This window comes from Ischnura elegans, chromosome X (genome assembly GCF_921293095.1).
Source record: "Ischnura elegans chromosome X, ioIscEleg1.1, whole genome shotgun sequence".
Lineage (NCBI taxonomy): Eukaryota > Metazoa > Arthropoda > Insecta > Odonata > Coenagrionidae > Ischnura > Ischnura elegans.
The window spans coordinates 69,655,276-69,670,286 of NC_060259.1; the positions used below are offsets into that span (position 1 = coordinate 69,655,276).

At 37.4% G+C, this 15,011-nt stretch overlaps 1 protein-coding gene across 1 annotated transcript; it reads left to right on the forward strand.

Annotated features, from left to right (window-relative positions):
• The first annotated feature begins 101 nt into the window (after positions 1-101).
• On the forward strand, positions 102-9,500 carry LOC124171719. The gene is made up of 2 exons (XM_046550992.1): positions 102-150; positions 8,987-9,500. Exon 2 carries the CDS (start codon positions 8,987-8,989, stop codon positions 9,302-9,304), a length of 318 nt encoding a protein of 105 aa, XP_046406948.1. The 5' UTR covers positions 102-150; the 3' UTR covers positions 9,305-9,500.
• Positions 9,501-15,011: the final 5,511 nt, after the last annotated feature.

Below are 15,011 nucleotides of genomic sequence, written 5' to 3' on the forward strand. Positions count from 1 at the left end.
TTTCATTACTTCAAAAACACTCACGCAAAGAATAACATTATTTATGCATCTCGTCACCGCATGACGCAATAACCACATTCATACATCGACTGACAAGAGCCAACACCTACCTGTCCTTCGGTACGAAATCAGCTGATTTTCAGACATAAGGTGGGTAAATTAAAGAAAAAACGACTAACAATGATAATTTAAATGTATATGTTAACCTACTGCAAACCAATACTCACATTAAATTAGCCGCAGTTATTCGAGCATAACTTTGTGGACGGGCACGTTGTCTTGCGCAGCAATAACGGCTACGTCGCCATTTGGTAAACGTATAGTTGCAATAGAGGAGGGTGGCATTGCCTTCAACCTGAAGTCAAGCTAACATCGACTTTGGAAGGCCATGCTTTTTATATTCGTTTACATCTATGTACACCGTCATTGGCGCCGACTCCATGGGGCCTGAGTGGGCCCGAGCACCCTCAAAAATTCGTTATGGGTGTGAGAAAAAAATTGCCAGGCTTTTCGATTTTCCCCGGAGTGTCCAGATATCAAGATTAAATTTATCAGGGTTCTAATGTCGATCATATGACTCTTCTAAAATGCTTAAAAAAACTTAAAACTCAATACTTAAAAAATTTCCCGGAGCAAGATCCCTAGTTTGGGCCCCCCCAATATTTTCTAGGTCGGCACCCCTGTGTTTTTCTACAATTTTTTTGTTATTCTACAATTATAGTTGCGGTAGATTTCTTAACGTTGATTTCTGTAGGAAAGGCTGGGACTGATGATTACCCACTCAAAAGTGTTCTCTTGAGGACCAGAGGTGTCACAAAGGGTTGACATTTGCGCTAGGAGCCAAAAGGTCACGGGATTTAATCCTGGTGATGCCTTTGTAAACCATCATACAACGTCGCAGGATAAAACGACTCAGGCATGGGCCTACCCAGCGAGGGGCAGAGGGGGGTAGCTTCCCCCTCAAGAAGCAAAAATGAAAAAGTCTTTAAGCAAAATCAGTACCTACTGAAATGAAACTAAAGCATTCAACAAATTTTCTTTTAACCCACAAAAAATAATATGTATTATTTTAAGATACGTAACATAAATAGAACTATTTTTTAAGGAAAAAATCTCATTAACTAATAAAGCGCTGTTAAAATTTTCTTAAAATGTTAGTTTCATTCACCTTTTCCATGCTAAAATGTCACCACTGGGCTTGCCCCCCCCCGTTATGATCCCGAGTACGCCCTTTACTGAGGCAAAGGAGTTGACCGTCCCACTGTGTGTGCGACCGCTGCAACTCCTAGTTCCTACTCCGGTAATACGATCCAGGTTGTCCCAACATAATCGGTAGAGAATTTACGATACATCGCATATCATTTTTTTCCTTCACTCTATGTGGAGATTTTTTCAATGTAAGCGATTTATTTCATTCAATGCACTCGTAAAACATAATATCATTCAAATCATGACATATATTTGGAGTTAAGCTTCAGCAGGAATCTGATGAATTGTAACATTAAGCCTTGACGATCATGAGTTTACGTCATAAATTTAACAATGTATCATTGTAATTAAATATTTTTTGATTCTTTTGGCTCTAAACCCCAGAGCTAGAGTGAAAGTACTTGTGAATGTGTACCAGCAAATGCGGAAAAACTTGCTTACATGTTCAACCCTATTATATTACATTTACGTTTTAAATAAAACCATGCAAGGGGGTGTCTAGTAACCATTACCGATTTTCGTTAGTCTTATTATGCGAAATAAGCATGCTAATGGTGAATTGTACTAAGCTCAGAACGAAAGTTATGAACCTTTGAACATAGGTACTATCATTTGCAAAAGTCTTGCAACAAATCGAGCGGCGCCACTTTCGCTCCACAAAAATTGTGCCCGGAAATAGTATGGTTTTCGGGTGTATGCAACAATCCAATACTAGCCTTCATGGTTCAATGCATGGAGAACGGGTCATTGGGTGGTTGAGGTATTTTGTCATCCTTTTCAGTCTCGGGATTTGACCGCTTCCATTTAAGTGAAATTATTGTTCATGATATTCCCCCAAACACATTGTAAATAGCAATTAATGCAGTAGGAAAGATCGAAGGTAATTCCTCGGAGAGATTTTAAAAAGTTGGTAGCTTGGCTCTTTTTGAGTGATCTCAGCTCTTTTCAGAGAGCTGGAAATCACGAGTCGTTCACTGTGAACATGGTAGACTTTTGTTTACATCTATCGACTCGGGTTGATGTTTTAATACAATATATACGGCATATGATACGAGGCAGCTTTGAAATTTCCAGTGTTTCATCATATAAATATCTGAGCAAACACGTAAAGTATGAATTAGTTAAGCTGATCGGCATTAATCGTTGCGTAAGTAATAACAGAGTTCTCCGACGTCCGTCAATCGGTAAAGATGTATTCCTTTCCACTTATTCAAAGTATGAAGAGGAAAACTTAATTCCAGCCTTAAGTCCCATTTTTAATGATTGTCGGATTTCAACAGGTATTGTTTGATAATATGTTCTACTGCTGAATTAGTGTGAATGCGAATAATAACTCTGCTAAGCTGCTATGTCGTTGATGATTAAGTTATCTTATTTAGATGCAATCATTTACATATACACTGATGAATTCGGGATAATGTAGGATACTTACTTAGCATTATTAATTGAATTATCTACTTGCATTAAGTAGGTTACATTGTATAAGGAAATGTGTTTGTTGGCCATACGTTTTATGTTTAAGGCATCAGTGGAACTGCAGCTCATTTCATAAAACCTTTCAAGTCGAGTAAGAAGGACGTAAGCAAATCCTGACAGAATTTCTGTTTGTAATGAATGTATACGCTTGCTTCATTAGAAATACAAGTACCGAGTTTGAAACATAATAACAAATGATAATGACTTAAAAAGACGGCACCATACCGAAGTCGCAGGCGACAACATCATTATATTCCTATTGTATATACTAACCAGCCGAAACATAGAGTATGCGAAAGCCTCCGTGCTCAAGTTATAAACATATCAACGAATAAACGACTAATATACCGAGAAAGTGATTATTTTGATCAAATTCGTTCAAGTGAGAAGGCATAGCAGAAGCACAGGAAGGAGCTCAGTGTTACAATACCAACAAATAATCAAAATTACGACGCAATGACCTTGAGATAGAAATAGCTCAGTGGATAAACAGTCGGGCTGGTAATAGGAGGGGCCCGCGTTCAAGTCCTTCCCGTGGCCGAAAATTTTTATCCTCCGCACAGCCGTATTTTAAAGTTTTTTTTATTTTTGAAATTTATGTTAAGAGGGTACCAGCTGTTGCATTTGAGCATTTTTTGCAACAATTTCTAATTTAAATGACCGTGCGACGGGAATCATGCGTAGTTAGCGCGGTAGGACGAATCAATTGCGTTTTCTTGAAGGAACTCCAATCAGAATCACTGGTGAATGTAATTCCTAGTGCTATATGGTTTCCTTTACAGGTCCGTAACTGCTCAACATTATTAACCTTTGGAATGAGAACTATCGTAATAATCTAAGGTTCCATATACGTAATTTCTTAAATAGATCAATTTTATCTGATTAAAAAGAAAATTATGAATGATATTTTGGAGCGATTATGCTGCCCGCCTATGTTGTATGCTGCCTATTTGTCATCAACTTGTCGCCATTTCCCACCAAGTTAATTTCTCCAGTAAAGTTTTTCAGAACAATTTTACCCTTTTTCGTTTCGTAAATGAGCAGTGACGGAAACTTTTCTTAGAGATAGAAAAAGATATAAATTAAGAGAAGAATTTTACTTTTAAACCTTAGGCTTCAGTATTCTACAATCAGTGGTTTTTTTAATACAGTAATTTTGTTGGAAAGGGACAGAATGTGAGACTAGCTGATCTACTAAGTACAATCCTAGGAATAACCTATGTAATGGTAATCCTTAATCGTGCACGCACCACGGCGCTTATTTTTAAATATAGGAAAGGCTTATCTTGAGGTGTTTATCAACTATTTTTCTAGTGCGTATTTTCTTCAAGCAAATTGTGGCATCAACATGTATATATGATAGGGCTACAAATTGGCCCTATTTTCACTATTTTGGAAGTACGTGAGAATCACTTACGGCCTGCAAGTTTTACTCCAGGTAACCTACTTCCTCATCCCTGGCTGGTAAAGTTGGGATAAAGATGTAGGGCAAGACGAGGTGCAGGGCCTATTAGCTGACGTAAAGAACTATTTAATGCCAGTCAATTAAATATGGTGGAGACGACAGAGTCGTGTTTTTTTTTCGGAAAATTGCCAGTTAATTTTTTTTTCATTTATTAATTCTTCTATATCGAAAAAATATTTCAACAACTTAATATAAAGTCTCCTGAACGACGTTGAATCCCTAAAAAAAAGGGTTACGAGCGAGTTGATTTCCGTGTTCCTAATGGCGAAATCGTGCCCCCAGCCGGCCTTTTGGGGTTTACCATTGGAAGCCAGGCGTCATAGGTAACTCTCACCACTCTTTTAACGGGTAAATATTTTCAATTATCTACTCCAGTCAACTACGGGTACAAAAATAATCTCAAACGCCGCGACGACTTAACAAAATCTACGCTCGTTTACTCAACTGAACATCGTAATGACTTCCTACGTCCACTCCCGTGTCACGATGACCCGTTCGTGAGTCGTTCCCGAGCTACCATGAAGATTCATACCTAGATAGTGATCATTCAAACTTAATGGTGGCCAGAAATCGACAATGGAGCGAAAGTGGCGCCGCTCGATTTGTTGCAAGACTTTTGCAAATGATAGTACGTCAAGCCACGGAGGAAAAACTGAAATATAACGTAAATACTAATAACTGTGGAACAAAGAACATAGAGCAGTATATTTGTTGTTTATTTTAAAGAAGTTACTTAATTTAAACTATTTTTGCACAGCTTAAAGGCTTTGAAAAACATAATAAGCAAGTAGGACTTATTTAACCAATCAAAATTTGCAACTATTTAATTGATACCTGAAAGAGGCGTCCTTTTATTTTCCTTAAATTTCTGCAGTAGCTTGATCTAAAAAAGAATACTTTTCCTTCCGCGTCAAAGAGCAAAAAATTTTACCTTTTAATTTTTTTAATTGAGTGATCATCGCTAACTACTGCATAAGTTTGAGAAAAATAAAAGGCCGCCTCTTTCAGACATCATTTTCCACCAAATCTTTTCATGCACTCCTTCTCGCACACCAAAGGGAATTTACATCAAGGGGGATAAACGATGTTCATCATACACTGTATCACAGGCGGATGTAGGGAGGGGGGTGGGGGAGAGACGGTTAGGTTAGGTTAGACCCACCTAGACGCTTGAAAAATAGGCAAACTTTTTTATACGGTTATCATCACATTCGTTTTGCTTCGTTTATTTAAGAGCTCCACGCATAAAATGTCATATTAATAACTGTAAATTGAAAAAAAAATATTACTTCACACCATGATTGTTGTATGTTGTTTATAATCTCATTTATGAGATGATTGTTTATCGGTCAAACCCTTGAGCCCCCCCATAAAATATTCAGGATCCCCCCTGCTCATTATGCACAATGGATAAGAAGTGCTTACTGCAGCTATTTTTACATCCTGTTACTGAATACAAGTTAAATAAGGTGCTCTTATGTAGCAACAAATTCATGTTAATGCCCATGTGTGTTAAAACTTGAATAGAACATTTTTAGGGCAATACTGACACACCTCTTTCAAGAATGGTCTCCAAAAACATAAGAATAGCCTATAAATGTGATAATATTACCATGCTCCTGGAAAGGTACAACAGTGAGTTTAGTGTTCTGCCTCTATAAATGAAATAAACACTCACAATGAAGCCATTGAAGGGAGTCTTGAACACTGATGTGTCCTCATTTATCTATTATTCCCAGAGAATTATAGACTCTATTACTCTCACTTCCTCTTTACTTGTGTGGTTTACTGAGTGAATGATTATGGTCTCGTGTCTGTTCGTAACACAGACAAAGCAGCTGTTTGTGCAGTGAAGTTCGACCCAATCATTGTTTTTTGTCTGAAACAAGGTCATTAATCATATGGGAAATCTAAAAGTTTCATATCAAGAATTCTTTTCTTACATGCTTTAGAAAGGATTCACTGCGTTGATACACTCAACATAGAAGTAATACATACCTAGAATTAAAAAGTTTCAACTGCAAAGTTATTTGCATTCATATGATTTTTCATTTGTTGCTCGGAGAAGTACTTCTTCCTTATATCTATATGACTTCTCAAGTAAGTGCAATATTTTGACCAATCTTATTCCATCACACTGCTCTTTTCTATGTTCAATTTACCCAAACCACCTATGACATTCCTTGAATTCACCATTTGACACAGCTGAAACATATGAAATCTATTTTTAGAATGAGCATCCATTCCATCAGAAGTATATTTTTTATATTTCCGTTTGAAATTTATTGTGGGCATGTCATTTTCTTCTATATTCTAAATTGCAGGTGAAGCACATGCCGTGTCATTAGGCAGCTTCTCTGAATGAATACCTTAGCTCTTGATCCCTTTGTCACATAATCCCAAATAGTTAAATATTGAAAGCTGTATTTTTTGCCCCTGATTACGAACCTCACAAGAAAGAACCACCCTCCTATTTTCAGTTAAGTCATAATTTAGCACTTATTCCACCCCTTTTCGAGCTTTTAATTTCTCTTCTTTCTGACTTGATCAATCTCACATCTGAATTTCATGAATAATGTGGTATAAGACCTTTCATGGAGTAATCCTGAACTTTAACAATTTCAGCTTTCACTGACGTTGTCTTTTTCATGAATCACTTGTCACCCAAAACCATGAATGCCATTAATAGGCTCTCAATTTCTGGAATTAGGCCACATTCTTGGAATCAGCCATCTACTAAGGCAGTTTCACAAAGATTAACTATAATATTGGCTTCGAGGTTACCACACCAAGTAGCGAACAGTTCCATCTGCTTCTGGAATTGGAGCCTAATAGTTGTATTTCAGACAACCTTTCTCCTCCTGTCCTGGAAGCATCTACAGTTCATAGATAAATTTGCTGCAACCTCAATAGATTTATACTTTGGCAGGTGACTCGCTGGTTCGTGTGGTTTTTTTGGCCATTTATCATCTATTCCATGCCAATGTAAGTTAATAGCTATATTCTACATTGAAGTTATTTTAACATTTTGTGTCTTTCAAATCTTCCTTTATTTACCTACTGAAGTATTCACTTTCCTTGCTCTAAACCTCCATCTCCTGAAAACATTTGGTACATATAATGGATGGGAGCAGTCCAGGCATTACAGCCAATGCTTCAGGGCAGTTCAAATAATGCAACTCAGATTCAATGCAAATGCAAATTCATAATAGAGTAAATAAAACTTAAATGAATGATTATATTCTATAATTAGGTGTTATACATAGGTTAATCTGTAGCATATAGGTTTGAAATTTGAGCAATCATACCATAGAAAATATCATCCTTTCTTAGTGGCTTTGGTTTCTCTAGATTGCAAGTTTGTGAATTACTTTTATCACTTCATACCACTCATAATGATTTCCAACATATCTCGCTGATTGGGACTTAAACAAGAGCAATTATTTTTTTCATCCATATCATAGGGAGAAATATTAATATGCTCATCAGAAAGGAAATTTCCACAGCAGACTTCAGTCAACACCAATATTTCTGGATGCTTTTTGGGTCTACATGATTTTAGAACAAAAGTTTTGATTGAACTAGGACAAGATATCATAATTTCTTGCTTGGAGTAACTTGTTGGTACGAGTATCAAAATTTAAACTTTATCACAGATTTTGGTAGTTGCCACTACTGGCTATAATAAAAGCTGCTGAGATGTCCTTCGACGGTGACGTTCATGTTTCACATTTATCAGTTTTAGTAATACTTGATTCATCTTGAGCATCATACGATATACTAATGCCATTGATGACTTCCGGGAAAAGATGATTTCAGGCAGCTTATTTTTGCCCCACAAAACCCTTCAATCAGGTCACATACTTGTTAAGATTCTCATGAAGGAAATTGATCCCATTGGATTACTACCTATACTATAGTCATACATTATCTGCATAGACTTCTAGACGGTTATATCTACCAATAAAAGTATCATAATTTTTCTCAATTGCAACTAAAATATCTCCATTGATCTTGTAGTCAAATCAATTGAGATAATCAATAACCTATATGGCCATATTTTTTATATTTTTGGGAGATTTAAGCACATATCTCTCATAGGTTTGCATTTCTTCTTCTATTATTTTGAAACTATGTGTATCTGAACTCAATATCATCTACATTAAATAGCCCATCAAACATTTTATTTACATTGAACAATTTGTGATTTTGCAAAGTGTTTTACAATCAGGCTGTGGATTTTGACTATCAATCGCACTCCTCCTAATTCTCAGTAAAGAGCCAGGAGCGTTATCATGCTCCATACGCAATGTCACTGTAAGATGCTGATAATTAACTAATCATACAATTGTCAAAGTTCATTTTATTTTAAAATTAACTATTTTCTTTAAATTATAAAAATTAACTCATATTGCCAGAAATTCATGAAATAATATAATAGAATATTACACCTATAATAAAGATTTCCTAAAGTTTTTGAACATTTATAATTACTTGTTTTTGAAACCTAATCCTTTTTTCCTAACCTACTGCAAAATCAGCAAAAATGCCTTGGCACTTATGGCATAGTGCCTAGAAAATCAGTTGGCACTCAAAGGGTTAAGGAAACAAATTGACCCTGGTGCAATTTCAGTGTTAACATAATTTCACGGCATTCTCATGTACTGCCCTGATAATTAAACAGCTCTTGGTGGGTTAACATGAAGGTCAATTTTTGGATCTTGTCATATAGGGCAAAAAATATTTTATTACTTGAAGATACATTTGTTGAAATATACCATGAGTGATCAAGATTTCTATAGGATAAGCTGGCTAAGATTTCTCATTGCCTTTCAGATGGCTGAAAGAAATCAACCCCCACGCAGGTCGCAGAGAACACAACCACCATCGAGGGTTGAGTCAGAAAATAGTCGTAGGCTCAGAGAAGAAAGAGCAGATGCTGCCGCTGCAGCAATCCAGTTGGCGCTTCAGCGTCAACAGCAGCAAAATGTCGCCATTGCACCAGCAACAGGCCCGCACGGTGATGCCGCTGCCACTCCTGGAGGAGGAGATGTCCCTGGGGGCAACAGGGCCCAAATTCCACAACAAGGGGCCAACCAAGGCATACTCCAACGTCATCACACAGTCAGCCGAAGAGGCGATGTCCCTCCTTGAATTCTTAAAATTTTATAATCTAGCTGTTGTAGTGCATTTTCATGAGTGATACAACCTGACATTCATTAGTTTTGTGATGTTCTACATACATTTAATGATCTTACTCACTATTAATTGTTACTTTACAAATACCCAGCTTAAGACAATGTTGGTTTGATTAAAGTACACGAATAAAATAAAAGTACAATATTTTTGATCAAAAAACTCCAAATCTTTCATCAATCTCCAGACATGGTCTTTCATTAATATTTTAAGATTTCATCCACCCAAGAACCACTTACTTTCTGAATGGAGTAGCATGGAACACAGAAATAACCAATGACCTGTGTTACATAGATATGGATACACCCATGCACGGAGAAAGATACCCTACCTTTAAATCTCCCACCATTCCCCCCACCCTAACCTCCCCCGACACCCTCATGACAACACCAGTCTTCTGCTGTACCAACTGACACATTCACTGCACAACACTAGTTTATCAGCTTGAACTTGTTGAACATTAGAAAAATTTATTTTGATGTTACATATTTATTATTTACTAGTCTCTGGGTTCTTCCTGGGGCTGCAAGGAATGGCAATGGGAAAGACCACATAACAGATATCACTCCTAAAATAACATACATCATTAGAGTCCCAATTCCCGAGTGCCTTCCACATAAAAGACCCACTTCTTGCTTACCTTGCACCGACCTTGTGGTACCCTGTTGGCATTTTGTAACCTGAGGTGCCAGATATTTTTCCATGACGGCAATTTTAAGGATTGGGAACCTGCAACATATGACAGTGAAAGTTATAAGTAACTAAGGTGGGGTTGGTGCCAGAAAATCACCTACAGTGATATTAGAAATTGTATCATTGTCCCAATGACAACCTACCGTAGTGTATTACTCTATCTCTTTGGTGAGGGAGTTTTCTATCCCCATTGGTATTCATTTCATTGCATGAATTTAGCTCATAGGATTTTAGATCAATTGCAATTATACACCCCAATAAAGCCATACCGTCTCCACAAGGAGGTCATCTTTGGCTTTAAAAAGAGGCAGATTTTCTGTATGTATTCTTCTATCATCCTGCCCTACCCTATAAGCTTAATTTATTTCCCTAGCTACTTTTTCATTTTGAGATTTTCATTAAAACTCTTCCTTTCTATCCATATAATTGGCGATATATGTATGTACCTTCTGATAGCCTGAACCATTTCAAGCATTTGAGGATCATCTTCAACTGCAATATTTATCGGTGAACACATGACTACAATATCTAAATTCATCCCCAGGACATATTAAAAACTGAGGGAGAATTGTAGAATTTAGAAATTTTAATGACCCAATGCATGTTACAAACACTGTGCAATGCATGTGGTCACAAAGCAAAGAAACACTTGCCAGTTACTTGATTTGAACTCTTTTAAGACTAATATGTCATCATATTTGAAAGCAGATGGTTTTCCATTTTTCAAATAGCGAATACAAAGATGAGGAAAATGGACTAATTTTTTAGAAACCACATTAAATACAGGTACATCGTAATACATTATTTGTGAATGCTCAAAGTAAGCCTAATTCTCCATCTACCGAACGTCCACCCTTCATTACTGGCATGAGCAGTTTGTGATCACTTTGGACATTGATATTGAACTCAAAGATGAATTCACAAGTTCACTCAATTGAATGAATGGACCCCATGATTTCCAGTTTCCTCTTATCCTTTGGTCAGTGACAGCAGAACTTATCGTAATAACTTGGCGGAATTATATGGGTGGGGATAATCTCATTCACCTAACTTGGGCTCCTTGAAGTTTGTGTTTCCAGGAGACACGTAAAAAGTAATTAATACTTTCAGATAACAATTAGTGGTAGTAAGCAAGTAATAGTTACACTTTTTCAAACAACAAAAGGAAAAAAAAGTGGAAATATCCAGCAATAGGGATTTGATGGTATCGTAGTACTGTCAAAAATTTAAAATTTCCATTTTCAAACAGATTCTGGGATGTACTCCCAGTGGCAAATGGTGGTAATTTATCTAGGGTGTGCATTAGAGCAGATATATAGGATTATTTAATTATATTATGTTAATCCTAATCCATGAGCATCATATTTCGTTGTAATAGAATACATAGCAAGCAAAACATATCACTGGTACATTCTACCCTTAAAATTGCATGAACAGAAATAATATTAGCATGCATGAAAATAATTATTCTCCACACACCTTTACAAGTGACGGTAGTTGAAATTCATTCTCTTTTCCTTACACCCTATGAGGAAGTAGAGTAGAAAACGGCCGTACAGATGGCTCTGTAGACGGACTAGGGTCCTTGGCGCAGGTAGTGTAGGTGACGGCTACACCACTACACTACCTACTAGTCAGTCACCAAAAATATGCACGTGCGGACTCGCATCGTTTTGAGTCCACTCCCATCACCCATTTGAACAGCTTACCTCGTCCCGCCAGAGCACCCTCAAGCGATCGCACAGACCGAAAATGTGCCCGGCATTATGCCACGGGATCGCACACTTGTAGTGCGGTGATTTCGAAAAGGAGATAGCTGTAGCGTTCGGAGGCTCAGGTTTATTGTATATGCAGACAGTACTTTTATCCTACTCGTTGCAAAGGAATAGTTTTCTTTTATAATTTATTCATCTTTGGGTGTGCACTTGCTAACATGCGTATACGCACGCGCCGCCACTGTGTACTACAGTGAAATAATACAAGGGTTCCAATAGCATATTTTGAATAATGGGGGAAATGGGGTGGTTCACTCACAGGTAATATCCCCTTATGGGTGGGAAAGGAAAGTAATGAAAAAGAAACTTCCTTATTTCCTCGGTTTTTTCATGAATTTAAAGTAAAAATGGTATTGCTGCCCACCATAAGAGTCCCAGTTCATATACATATGCAGCGATAACTGCAAAATGTTGAAAGGAATTTCTTACATGGGCTGATTGAGGTAAATTATTGTTTGGGGGCCTGGTACTGGGTTCATCACATTCCACAGTGCCTTCAATTTCAACAAACTCAGTTCTTAGTTCCTCGCTAATAAATGCTTTCCAAAATGAATTGGGTTTGAAAATAGTGGTGTGTGTGTGCCTCGTGCAGGAGGCGACGGCGTACTCTCTTGTGCCCTCTGCCCCATGCACCCCTAGTGAAGACAAGTGTGGGGGGACGGAGGTCCCCGTCTGGGATTATGGGCCCAGTAAAGAGTTCGTGGTACCCACAGGGTTTCCTGAGTGGCCGTGGCATCAATGGACGATGTGTCTCAGCCCAACACGTGTCATATAAAGGGCGTACCCAGCAAGGGTCAGGAGGGGGCAGCTGGCAGGGGGCGCCCCCCCTAGATACAAAAATTACAAATGTCTTTATGGAAAATAAATTTTTTTCAAGCAAATAATTTTGAAAACAACTCATAATTAAGAGCCATTACAGTTTCCTTAAAATATTTAGTTTGACCAAATGGCTGGAGGTGGCCCAGTTAAAGAATAAGGGAGCTGGGAAATTGTAAATTATTTACAAGGAATGTTTTCAACACAAGGGCTAATGGGACAGATAGTCAGAGACAATGGTTCACCATTTACTTCAACAGCAGTTATGTAAACCAAATGGAATTTTTCATAAATTCTATCCTCTCATCCACCCACCAACCAACAAGTGGGGCTGCAGAAAATCTAGAGAAGTGATTTAAAATAAAATAATGACCTTATTACATTCAGGAGTTCTATTACATATTGTCTTGTCTAAATACCTGTTAAATTAATTAATAAGATAAGCCCTCACAGTGCCATCGGAGAAGTGCTTAGCAAACTAATAATTGGTTGCTCACTTAGGTCTCCATCAGCCATCTTACTTCGTTTATACATATCTTGGTGGAAACTTCTATGTACTTCTCTATCTTCATATTCTGATACAGGCAATTGAACCTGCACCGCAGCAGTAGCTACGGGTATAGTTTCTATCTTCACCATTATAATCCTTCCATTGAACTACAGGTAGCTTTTAACATGCATCCCAGCACTCTTTCTAAGCATTATCCCTACTCCAGCATTACCATTTAGCTATCCCATGTGTATCCTCTTGTTGCCTCAAAAAGAGGTTACCTGGTGTACTATATAGAGTTTGAATCTGAAGGGCATATTTTACCTTAAAAATTTTTCCACCGTCTCCTTAGGTGGAATATCAAAAGTCATGCATGCTAATGATGAACTCCAGCTGTTTCTGATCAAACTCAGAGAGGGGTTAAAAAATATTAGCTTTATGAATTTGGTTTGGAGTTACATTGGAAACACTGAGGTTAGCGTTCAATTACTGGTTACTTATTGTATACTTTTGCCAGGGATGCCTAAACATTTTCCCACACAGGGATGTTATACGTATCAAGATTCACCCCTCCTGAATTAAAAAATAATCCTGACCACCATAATTATTCTTGATAATATGAAGGTGAACATAGAATTACTGTCATCGTTATTCTTGCAGCGGCAATTATTTTCTACTAACAAATCTGCCAACATCTTAAAAGGGCTGGTTGACTGTGATCCAAGGGATGGAATTATTGTTGTCCCCCTGTCGTTCACGGGGTAAATATCTGACAACCAGGTAACTGAGGTGAATAGCATGTATGAGTTTATGAGGTGCTGAGGCAGAAATTATGGCTGATGACATTCACAAAGGGGATATTGTCATGCCAGACAAAGGTATATGTATCAGAAATGGAATTGAAGTTATTGCTATTTCTTAATCCCAGGAAATTAATTAACTCTTCATGACCAGTTCTTATCAATTTTAGAGAAGGAAGTGTATTTAACTTGGGTGATAGCATCTGGCCAAGTTTATGTGAAGATAGCAATAAGGAGCATTAAATCTTTTCAAACATTTCAGCAAAAAATACCAATAACCCAGATTTTCCTCACAAACGAAATATGGTCAGTATGCTGCCTTCTTTCTGAGTTCAGGTGTATCACTCAGAGTAAATAGTGTAAATACGATAGCACCCATATTTTCCTAGTGAATTTTTTAGTGAATGACCTTGATATATCTTCTGTGTCTGTTTTCCTATATTACAACCATGTTTGTAATTCTGATATTTTTGCATACAGCCCCTATTTCTAGTTCCTACAACTGAATTGAATCCATTTCTTTAGCTTTTTATATCTGAGTAAACCTAAGTTCCATCATTATTAGAGAAAAGGGATATATCATTAAAGAATAAGGGAGCTGGGAAATTGTAAATTATTTACAAGTTTTGTTTTCAACACAAGGGCGGCCGGGACAGATTGTCAGAGATATGGTTCACCATTTGGTTCACCTACACCACTTCAACAGCAGTTATGTAAACCAAGTGGAATTTTTCATAAATTCTATCCTCCCATCCACCCACCAACCAACAAGTGGGGCTGCAGAAAATCTAGTGAAGTGATTAAAAATGAAATGATGACCTATTACATTCAGGGGTTCTATTACACATGGTTTTGTCTCAATACCTGTTTAATTAATTAATAGGATAAGCCCTCACAGTGCCATCGGAGAAGTGCTTAACAAACTAATAATTGGTCGCTCACTTAGGTCTCCATCAGCCCTCCTACTTCGGTTATACATATCCCTCTGTGTCTGTTTTTCTATATTGCATACAGCATAGAGAGGGGCTTCTTGGTGGAAACCTTCTATGTACTTATTCATCTTCATAATCTGATACAGGCATTTAAACCTG